Genomic DNA, 12,237 nt, shown 5'->3' on the forward strand with positions numbered 1-12,237 from the left:
AGTTGTCCATGCCAAATTTGTGAGATTCCATCGGATTGACAGTAAAAAATCCCATTAATTAGTTTCATTTTTACATAAGTAGTAAGTTTTAATTTGAGTATAACTTCTGATTCTTTGAGAAATCATGCCCAACATTAAAATACGTTAGAAAAGTTAGGAGAACAACGTAGTTTGGCCAAATTGGACACTTACTATTTTTGGCTGAAAACAATGAAGTCTAATAGAAATGGAGACTGTCTATAAATAGTAAATTTATTATTCATAGTAAGTCACGTTTTTAGGGTTTTTGAATTAGAAATTGAATTTAAAACAAAGTTCTAAGCTTGAGCTTATTATTTAAATGATTATTATTTCATTTTTATCATTAATAAATTTATTAAAAGTTATTTTTATTTTTCACCCATGGATTCGAGGAAACTCTACGAGGAGTCCAACGAACTTTTTGTGGATTCGGAGTATTTATTCCTTAATGAAGATGATGATCGACCACATCACGTCCCTCTCTGCACCACTACTTAATAAGCAACATCACAACATACAAGAAACGGATAAAAAAGAGTGGAAATCTTAAATTTAAAAACATGGATTAAAAAACGGTGCTATTTAATGGGCAACATCAAGAGACAAAACGAATCAGTTGGAGTTGCCAGGTCTTTTAACCATGGTTATACAAAGACAGTCGCTTAAGGGCCAAGGCCATATAACGTAGGACCACTAGATGGAGATTTCATATCATCCAGCCAAACAGCAGTGTACAACGCCTCCTGATTCTCCTTATAAATGTACCATGACGGCTACATCTACACACGCACATTTTCCAATTGAAAGCTAGCCCTGGCCAGATCCTAACGATCGAGTCAAGTAGAGTTCTTTTGGTTGATTGTGGGCCATTGCACTTTTAAATATCCATTGGACAACACACCATCATTCGCACTGAATATTTTCGTCATGGCTGTTATATGGATGGTCCAAGTCATATGAAGACCCAGCATATCTAAGCCGGGATAGGTGGAGCCCATGGTACCTTTTCCCTTACAAAAGAATGCAAGAAAGTCAAGCTCACATATGACTAGTGAAAACGGACAAACCATTTTATTATCATCATGCAACAATAACGTAGATCAAATTGAAACATCCACCGTCTATCATAAAGTATGCATGGCCCACCCATCCATTCTAGCTACTACACATAAGCATCAGGGTTAGCCTGCAAATAGGCAAAAACTACCTTCACCATCCCCACAACTCCTTCCTTAGTCTCCGCAGCACACGCCTCAGCTGTGGGGCCATCTTCATCCGAGTCGTAGATGATTTTCAACTTGGTTACACAGCCTCCATCGCTTGAGGGGTCGATCTTGAATTCACAAGACATGGAGTTTATCTTTGTGCCTAGGTGCCCACCTTCATTAATCACCACGTATTTGAGGACATGCTTCTCATCATCCATCACTTCCACACGATCCGTCACAAATCTGTAATCCTTGATAACTGGAAATTGCATGAGATGGATGCATCTCTCATCAGTATCATTTTAAAGACAATGAGCCATTCATAAAGCACAAAGAGACCCCTGAAATGTGGTCAACTTCCAAGTGGTCCACTCCGGACTAATGATCAGATTTATAGTGGCCCACATACATGTGGACCACCTAAATCAATGTCGTTGATCACCATGCACAAGTGCCACATGTACAATGGGATGTTCCAAAAATAGGATTTACTAAAAAGAATGCATACATATAGAAGTTGAATTAACCAAAATTTAGGTAATTTAATTTTTTAAAAAAACATTGATTATTTTCGACTCTTAGGTTGCATGGGTATGCATACCTTCAGTGAAGTTGAATTTCTTGATTGTGCCAACACCACCATCTCCTTCAAGAATGTCAATGCTAACTATAACTTCAGGCATGAGCTTCGGTACCAAGACACGTACGTCCCGAAAGCCTGCCCTCCATAACCTTGCTGGTGGGACTGGAGAAACAAACTCGTCGTTAATGGTGCCCCCGACCATGATTAGTATCTACTAAGCTAGTGAAAGAACAAAGAGACGTAGGGCATATAGATGATGGATGATGGAGGTTTGTTGAGAGTAAAAGAAACGGAAGATGGTATTTATAGACTCGCCCAAGGGCACAAATGATGTTGTGTTTACCTACTCTTCTTAATGAATTTACATGATACTGATCGTTTTTTATCTAGGAATATTAATTGGATGAAATGGGGCCCACTTATGGCCTGTGGGTTGGGTCAGTGCTTGAATTTTATGTCTTAAAATACATGGGCCCGTTAGGGCTCATGTCCAACAACATTTTCTAATAAGCCTGGAGCCTGACTTTAAGGCCACTGTACTGGGCCTAGCCCCCAATGGGCCCAACAAATAAACGGGCTTGGTTGACCAAGTTGGGCCCATTGAGAGTCTTGTTTATCTGAATTAATGTTTGTAATTTTATTCATTTGACTGATTTATTTATTAAGGGTAATGAGTTGTTGAAGAAATGTGCAACTATATGCTATTATAATAATAAATTTTTTAAAGGCTACTTATTTGATACTCTGCCAAAATATGACACTTGATATGGAGGTATGCAGAACATGTGGTAAACGATTATCCAAACTGAGCTAAGTTGTGGAAGCCGCTGTCACTGCATCAGACTCCTAAAATCCTAAAATCAGATTGGTTGAACAATCCTCACCTATGATTTGTGGGCCATTATATAATTTTTATTCTTAATAAATGCCCACTAAACCAACAGTCAGATAATCAAATGAGCCCAAGTTTTTGTTGATAATACATATAAAAGGGGACCCATCATTTGAACTTGAATTACATTTACAGCACATACGCAATTTCTAAGTGCATGCGTATCATCCATCCCCATCCCACTCTGCCGGAGTATCAAAACTCCATTGCAGGATTATTAGTTTATTACCATTGACTAAGAAGGGACCTGCCTTGAATAGAAAATTGAGATCTTTATTTGGGATATTGCATTAAGACCGTTTCTTCCCGATAGAAACAAGAGTTTCCCGATAGAAACAAGAGTTTTTTCTGCTGTACAACTCACTTGTGAGCCATGCACCTTAAGCCCTCCAATTCTTACCGTTCAAGAATACTCCCCCACTGTACGGATGACTTTCCATAGGTCCAAAATGCCCCTGCTTTATCAATTTCACTCCTTTCTCTCCCTTACACCCAAATACACGTCTAAACTCATCTCTATCATCCCTATTCCTTCTTTTCACCCATTTTTTTCATTAAATCTCCATAGAATCCCCATCCTACTATCACATTGCATCTTCCATGTTCCATTCTACTCAAGACTACCTGCATTTTTTTTCTAAGAGGACGTGGATGCATTGATAAACGTGAAATCTTGAAGGCTTTTCTTCGAAGAATGTGTTTAACATCAACGCACTCATATTCTTCTTCTCGAACACGGGTTTCACTAATACGGCGGCTGTGGGAGGTAAGAATGTTTAAAATCTGAAGAAATTACTTAGAAGTTCGTGGTCAATTTTATGCACTTCTAAGTCAATTTCACGCGGTTATCCAATGAACTTCAAGAAGTTTTCGGTCAATTTACTGAATTTATCGATCGATCAATTTCATGCACTACTTGGTCAATTTCACGCATTTTACCGTCAACTTCAAGAAGTGAACGGTTAATTTGACGATGTTTCGCAATAAATGTAATGAATTTCTCGGTCAATTTCATGCACTTCTCAGTAAATTTCACACATTTATCCGTTATTTTCACTCAAATATAACCGACTCATCAGTCATTTCACTCAATTCGCAGTCAATTTCACTCACTTCGCGGTCAATTTCACTCACTTCGGGATCATTTTCAATTAGTTTGCGCTCAATTTCAATCACTTTAGGATCAAGAAGTGAGTGAAATTCATCGCAAAGTGAGTGAAAATCATCACGAATTGAGTGGAATACATCCCTGCAATTGAAAACTTCGAAAATTTGACCGATAAGTCGATCATATTTGACCTAGTATAATGGTGGATTTCCTACTACTTGGTCAAATCCACGTTAAACATGTGAATACTAAACAAGTTATATCATTATGTTTGTTTTTAAAAGATGGCTTCGATAATCATCTTATGCTCATATGGTGGGGAGTTAGTAAGTGATAACAATCGATACACATACAAGGGTGGAAACTCGAAAACTGTTGTGAATGTCGACACTACGTGTCACGCCCCAAACTCAGTAACCTAGCTCACAAAATTTTCGATCACTGGATCCGGTGCCGACAGCCTTCATAGTACCCCATTCTCGGCTCCTAGCGTCCATATGTCAGGTTTCGATCCTGGGATCCTACAAGGAGGATTTTTCCACGTACATTTATCTCGTAAGAAGCATAACCACAAGTTTACCCAAATCACAAAAGCAACATCATCATCACATATCCACTAATATAATCATTTGAATATAATGCTGAAAGGAAAATACATATATCGAAATTAAAGCTCCAGAAGTCCGCTGTACGCTCCAAGTTCAACACTGCTGCGACCTAATGCCACCTGCACGCATCTATCATGCATAAGCTTATAGAAAGCTTAGAGGGTGGTGAAAGTGTGTGCACAAGGTAAGTGCCAAGTAAGTAATTTCAAAGTAATCAGAGTAAGTGAAAATATATTGGTAAGTCTATGAGTGCTATCAGCCGTACCAAGGTAAGCGATGCAAGGCATGAATGCTAACGACCATATCAAGGCTATGCGATGCAAAAACGTAATAAGCCAATATCATATACTGAGAATGCAATGTAATATATCAATCATGATGAGTCCACGAATACCGTCAGCCATATCTAAGCCATACATCAAACCTACATGTATCGTGTGATCATGTGGGGGTAACTCCGTCTCACAAGGAGTCCCATAAGCATCTCAGCCCAATGACATATGCTCTAATCAATCATCCATCACAACATGCATACAAATGATGGGGTCCACAGAAGGACAGCGGATCTAGTCCAAATATCAAGATAAGCTCACTGATTTAAAACGTGTCAAGAATAGTTAAGGAAAGAATCCAACTTATAGCCACCACAACATCGAACGATGCAACTGATGTGGGACAAAGTTCTACCTTCACTGTGTGCACAGTAGCCTACCAGCACAGTAGCCTGCCAATCACTGGTAACTGGCCCAGGCTCCTCAGGTCCCGCCCACATCAGTGTCCGCCCACGTGCGCCCACTCACATGTGATCATAGTGATGGAGCGTCACAATATCCCCCACCAAGGGAAAATTTGAGTATAAGTGTAATAAGTGGGCTTCATTACCCTCTATATCGTGCAATAAACTAGACTTTCCTATGGGCCCAATATATACACAAGATGGCTCTAAGGTGTAGGTATCATGATGTTATGCTGTCACATACTCATAATCGGTATTGATAACCGGCACTAATAATCGGCCTTGACAATCGGAATCGGCCAAACAAGGCTTAAGAGAAGGTTATAATGTGGACATTAAACCATCATTGCCCAACAATGTGGCCATTTAACCAACATTGCTCCTAAAGAGTGGCCCATACAAGAAATTCATATGCAACTTAACGGGCCATACATACATCACACTGGGCCTCAACCATGAGCCTTGAATACATCACAATGGGCCTCAACTCATGGGCCCTAATACATCACAATGGGCCTCAACCCACGGGCCCCAAATACATTACATCGGGCCTCATCAAATGGGCTTCAAATACATCAAATGGATCGTATCAACGGGCCGGATCAAATGGGCCGCAAATGGGCCGAATCAAATGGGCTTCATGTATATCAATCGTGCCCACCCTTATATATTTTTGAGATCCGACCTATTCATAAGTTAACATATAGGTAGATGAAGTGAAAACAAATATCAGCTTAATTAGAAACTATTGTGGCCCTTAGGAGTTTGAACGGTGGATGTCACGGTCCATTATTTAAATGGTAAGGTCCACTTGAACTTTAGATCTGACTCATTCTTTAACTCATGCCATAAAATGATGCCTCAAAATGGTTGGATGGCATAGATACCATGCATGCATCATGGTGGGTCCCATAAGGATGGACGGTGTGGAGAGAACACATACATCATGGGGGGTCCCACCGTCCAATGGTGTGGACGGTGTGGATGAAACATGTAAACCATGGTGGGTTCCACCGTCCAATGCTGTGTACGGTGTGAATAAAACACATACATCATTGTGGGTCCCACGTGAGGCCCACCATAACATTTATATACCATCCAATCCATTGATAAGGTCACATGGGCTTGAATGAAAAGGAAAAACAAATTTCATAATGATCTAAGACATCTGTGACAACCCAAAAGGGTTTCAATGATAGATGTTCAATATCACTGTTTCCTGTCGTGTGGGCCACCTGGAGCTCCACATGCGGCTGATTTTTGGGAGGCGGCCCACCACCCTAAGGGCCCATCAAATGCACGACGTGGATGTTCAACACACATCACAGTGGGGCCCACACATGGGACCCCTGCTTTTAGAGCCCAGGACGCTGCTAGACGTCCTTGCTTGTCAGCAGCAGCAGCGTTTGCTGCTGTTGCTCAATTTATTTATTTATTTATTTTCAAGGTTTTTCCTATGTGGGGCCCGCATCAGGGGAATCCGACCCAGCCATTGGTTTTTATGGCCCCAGACAGACCCATCAAGCCCAATATTGGGCATGTTTCGATGTTTAGAAACATCGGAGTGGGTTTCAATGGTAGAAAATACTGTTTGCTACGCTATGGCCCACTAGATGTCGGATTAGCTTCATTTTTCGGCCCAACACCTAAAATGATATAGGGAACGGGATAAATGGTGTGGATAAGACCCGTACATCCAGGCACTGCTGCCCACGGCAATCTAGCTACGGTTATGGTTACGGTTATGATCCGTAGCCATAGTGTATCAAAAATTGCAGGAATTTTTAGGTAAACTCGCTGGACAGTTCTAGACTTTTTCGATAATATCGAAAGACCTTCAATGCATATCGAAGGGCATGTGAAAAAGTCTGGGCTACGGTTATGGCTACGGTTATAATCCATAGCTATAGGGTCTCACTGACCCTAACTCACTAGCTCTTTTTTTTCATTGTAATCCCTATGACATTTTGTGGGTCTCATTATGAGGTATGTGTTATATCCAAACCGTCCATCTATTTGGCAAGCTCGTATTAAGGCTTGAGACGAAAAATAAGATAGATCTAGCTATCAAGTGAACCACATTGTAAAAGGCAGTGGAGGATTGAACATCTACTATTGAAACCCTTTTAGAGTTCATAAAAGTTTTGGATCATTATGAAATTTGTTTTTCCTCTTCATCCAGGTCTTTGTGACCTTATGAATAGATTGGATGGAAAATATATGTTATGGTGGGCCCTACAAAAATTTTAACAATGAAAATCAATTTTCCCGCTGCTCTTTGTGGTGTAGTCTAGTTGATATTTGGATATGATTCTTTTTTATATATATAATGCTCCCAAATGATCTCGAAATATGGATGAATGTTGTGGATATAATAAATACATAACTGTGGGGCGCATGTAACTTTGAACTCTTTTGAGTGGGGTGAACATGAAATTGAGCAGGGGCAAACTAGAAATTGAGCGGGGCAAACTGAAAATTGAGCGGGGCAAACTAGAAATTAAGCGGGGCAAACATGAAATTGAGCAGGGCAAACTAGAAATTGAGTGGGGCAAACATGAAATTGAGCGGTGCAAACATGAAATTGAGCGGAGCAAACTGAAAATTGAGCGAGAAAAACATGAAATTGAGCGGGGCAAACATGAAATTAAGTGAGGCAAATTAGAAATTGAGCGGGGCAAACTAGAAATTGAGCGGGGCAAACATGAATTTCAGCAGGGGAAACATGAAATTGAGCGGGGCAAACTAGAAATTGAACGGGGCAAACTAGAAATTAAATGGGGCAAACATGTATTTCAGTGGGGAAGACATGAAATTGAGTAGGGCAAACATAAAATTGAGCGAGGCAAACTAGAAATTAAGCTAGGGAAACTGAAAATTCAGCAGGGCAAACATGAAATTGAGCGGGGCAATCTAGAAATTGAGCGGGACAAACATGAAATTGAGCAGGGCAAACTAGAAATTGAGCGGGGCAAAAATGAAATTGGGCAGGGTAAACTAGAAATTGAGCGGGGCAAACATGAAATTGAGCGGGGCAAACTGGAAATTAAGCGAGGAAAACTGAAAATTGAGCGAGGCAAACATGAAATTCAGTGGGGCAAACTAGAAAATGAGCGGGGCAAACATGAAATTGAGTGGGAAAAATATGAAATTAAGAGGGGCAAACATGAAATTGAGCAGGGCAAACATGAAATTATTGATATTAATTAGTATTAATTTATATAGAAGAGAGACAAACAACATCTAGCCTTCCCAATCACTTTGCCTTGTTTAATCAAATCGTGATGTGGTAGGGATTGTTGGTGAGAGGACTACATTTTTTCAACAAATAACAGCTTGATTCGCGGATCTAATTGATTTTTGGCTCCAAGTTCAAGTGGAACTTAAAGACTGAGTGGATTTTACATATTAAAACATGGTGAGCCACATGGAGATTATTGATAGATGTGGGGCCCATTGTCAGTCGTTAAATGGCCAGAAATAGGCAGTCAATACAAAATGTAGATTAGATTCTCCCGCCTTTTTACTTTCATTAATACAATAGTAGTACTTGTACTATTTGTATTACCAAAAGTTAAAAATAGTGGCTCTTTTTCATATAAATGATGTGGGTTTAAATATCATCTTTGTATACCCTCGATGTGAGTTCTTGGCTTAAAAAAGTGAGGCCATTGATCTATTATCGAAACCATTGGTCTATTGCATCCCTCGAAAAGTGAGAGCATTACGGTGAATTTCTAGTTTGCCCCGCTCAATTTCATGTTTGCCCCACTGAAATTCATGCTTGCCCCACTTAATTTCATGTTTACCCCACTTAATTTCATGTTTGCCCCGCTCAATTTCTAGTTTGTCGCGCTCAATTTCATGTTTGCTCGCTCAATATCATTTTTGCCACGCTCAATTTCTAGTTTGCCCCGCTCAATTTAATGTTTGCCTCGCTGATCAATTTCTAGTTTGCCCCGCTCAAATTAACCACAAAGTGAATGAAATGGATTTTCGACCATCGACCTGATGGAATCTTGAAAAATAACTAGGTTTGTTGGCTAAATTAGCTTCTCCTACCCCAAAATCATATGTGGTACGTTAAGTAAATCATTCTAATTTAGGAGATATGCTTATTGAATAAATAGACAAAGAAATGAATTAAAAGAGAAAAAAAAATTAATATGCTTATATATACATATTTATATAAATATGTATTAGAGAAAATTGTAGGTAGAATAAAGTTCTCCATGTAAAATAAAATAAAATAAAATTTGCATAGATTGGCACGGATTGTAGCTATGGCTACGGTTATAAACCGTAGCTACAGGTAAAAATCACCTTCGATACATATCGAATACTCTTCGATATGTATGAAAAATTGCAGGATTTTTGAGGCAAACTCGTTGGACAGTTCTGGACCTTTTTCGATCATATCGAAAGACCTTCGATACATATCAAAGGACATATCGAAAAAGCAAGGGCTACGGATATGGCTACGGTTATAATCCGTAGCCATAGAAAACACCGTAGCCATAGATTCCCAGTTTTTATTATTATTATTATTATTTTTTTGTTGTTGTAATCCCCACTGCATTTTGTGGGTCCCATCATGAGGTCTGTGTTATATCCAAACCGTCCATCTATTTAGCGAGTTCATATTAAGCTTGAGACGAAAAATAAGACAGATCTAACTATCAAGTGGACCACACTGTAAAAGGCAGTGGGGAATTGAACGTCTACCATTGAAACCCTTTTAGGGGTTACAGAAGTTTTGGATCATTATGATTTTTTTCCCTCTTCATCCAGGCCTTTGTGACCTTATGAATAGATTGGATGGAAAACAAATGTTATGGTGGGCCCTACAAAATTTTTAACGGTGAAAATCAGTTTTCCCGCTGCTCTTTGTGGTGTGGTCCAGTTGATCTTTAGATATGATATTTTTTTGGATAATGCTTCGAAATGATCTCGAAATATGGATGAACGTTGTGGATATAATAAATATATAGCTGTGGGGCCATGTAACTTTGATCTCTTTTGAGCCGTTCGTACAACTCTCAGTTGGAGGAGCGTCAGCGCTCGTCTTCGAAAGGAAGGGAGGGGTATTTTCATCTTGAAATTCAGTCTTCGCACGTGCAGGTCTAAGTTCCCAAACTAAGTTTTTATTGTTTCATAAAAATAGTTGGATAAAAGGTGGGGTCCACAATCCCAAATTTCGCCAATTTTAAGTTGAATTGACTTGACCATTTTTCGCTTCAATTTTAAGTTGAATTGACTTGACCATTTTTATTAATGAGAATGATGGTTCAATTGTTTTTATTGGTGTTGGGGCTAGGATAATCCATGCGGCCGAGATCATTTTCCTAATTCATGTCTTCCTCTGGATTAGAGAAATGACCAACTGAGGAGAAATCAATTTCTTGGTAATTTCTTTATAATTTATTTTCTTTTTCTTAATAATAGGTTTCTCTATCTTTGATGGAAAAGAAAGTTGGCCAATAATCAATTCATGAAACCTGTTGATTAGGGTTTTATAGTAGTTTTTCCATTAAGAGTGAAATGATTCCAATTGTTACATGTAGTTAGCGAAGAGAGGGAGCATGAAAGAAGAGCTTATGGAATTAAACCCTCTATAGAGAGTTTGAAAGGTGATGGCCGAGTCTACGACTGGTTGATGAGTCGAAGGTTGATTACAAGTTCGATGAATGAAAGAAAAATGGATACCTTGAGCCAAACCAAATTGACGAGCAAGAAGGTTGGGGCAGTATTGTTCAATGACAACCTTGACATTAACACCTGTATCTATAGTGACATCGTATAATAGGTATTTATGAATTAGATAGCTTTTCTAAGCTGTATATCTGAGGCTTGCCATCTCGATGTCGGTCTACTCATAATCTTTAGTGAAACACATCGGGTCGAACTCTTTATCTTTAAAAGGGAAAAAAGAATGATTGAACTTATAAACAGTAAAAGAAAGAAAAAAGTTCATACACCAAGCAAATTAAAGAATTATTAATTTTGGGGTAGAGGATGTTGCGGTGGATAAAGGAAGTAAATTCTATCCTTAATGGAATAGATTTAATAAACTTTGCTCCAAAATAATCATAAAATTACATCTGGACAAGTCAGAAAGGTCCACCAGGGTGGTAATATCCATTTGTAATTGTTTCATACATGCTACGGTAAAGATGGCCAAACACAAAGGGGATAAGGGCAGGTTAACATCCTTGAGCGAGCGTCTCGGCCATATGGATATATTCCTTAGTGATTTGTAGGGCACTCACGCATAACAGGAATCAACAAATTCACATTAAATAGAAAGCAATATGTTCTTGTTCATCAACCTCTTCCCGAGATTTGGGTTGTAGAGCCACGAAGGTGGGATATGCCTTGTTAATCTTGTCCGATAGGGTTAAGGGATGAGGATGTTTCATAGCAAAGCCTGGATAGACATACTCCCTAAAATGTAGAAGGTTGGTGAATGCACATATATCCACGATCGTTGGACCCATGGGGCCGCATCCAAAATGTAATGTATTAGTCAATTGACTCCAAAAAACCGACGCTACTGTAATGAGGAAGGAGTTAGCTGGATATTCATGGATGGAGAGTTTGACGTATTCATAGATTTTTGCTTGTCTCTGCATGTCACCATGTTGTGTTTCAACGTAAGTGAACCTGTCGGCCCGGCCATTCATCAGTTTTAGTCATCCTCGCGAAGACTTAAATGCATTGGAAGGATCCAGGAGATTGTTGAATTGCACAAGCAAAGCTTTATCAATGCACTTTTGAAAACTGGGCTCGATTTCATAAAGTTGTTTATAGGTGACTACAGGGTGAAGGCTGGACTAAGCATTAACAGTGCATGTCTGGTTCGATCGGAGTGTTGATCAATAGAAGATCATTAACCTTTCCCAATAACAGGACATATAAGTCTCTGATGAATGATTCTAATGGTGAGCTCGAATGGAAGAAGAAGAAGATGTAGCCATGACAGATTAAAACTAGGAAACTTAAATTTTATTTTATTTTTTTTAAAAAAAAGGTTTATGCAAGAGAAAAGTAGTGAGGAGTGAAATAAGAGGAGCACGGACTT

At 39.2% G+C, this 12,237-nt stretch overlaps 1 protein-coding gene across 1 annotated transcript; it reads right to left on the bottom strand.

Moving 5' to 3' along the window:
- Positions 1 to 1,078: 1,078 nt before the first annotated feature.
- Positions 1,079 to 2,026, bottom strand: LOC131224803 (major allergen Pru ar 1-like). Its single transcript, XM_058220204.1, has 2 exons — positions 1,831 to 2,026; positions 1,079 to 1,488 (listed from the first exon to the last, which is right to left on the bottom strand). Exons 1-2 carry the CDS (start codon positions 2,012 to 2,014, stop codon positions 1,184 to 1,186), a joined length of 489 nt encoding a protein of 162 aa, XP_058076187.1. The 5' UTR covers positions 2,015 to 2,026; the 3' UTR covers positions 1,079 to 1,183.
- Between the last annotated feature and the right edge of the window lie 10,211 nt (positions 2,027 to 12,237).

Source organism: Magnolia sinica, chromosome 14, assembly GCF_029962835.1.
Source record: "Magnolia sinica isolate HGM2019 chromosome 14, MsV1, whole genome shotgun sequence".
Classification (NCBI taxonomy): domain Eukaryota; kingdom Viridiplantae; phylum Streptophyta; class Magnoliopsida; order Magnoliales; family Magnoliaceae; genus Magnolia; species Magnolia sinica.

Coding starts and splice junctions, on each gene's coding strand:
- LOC131224803 (XM_058220204.1), bottom strand. CDS start 2,014: ATGGTCGGGGGCACCATTAACGACGAGTTTGTTTCTCCAGTCCCACCA. Junction 1,489..1,830: donor GAAATTCAACTTCACTGAAG/GTATGCATACCC, acceptor TGCAATTTCCAG/TTATCAAGGATTACAGATTT.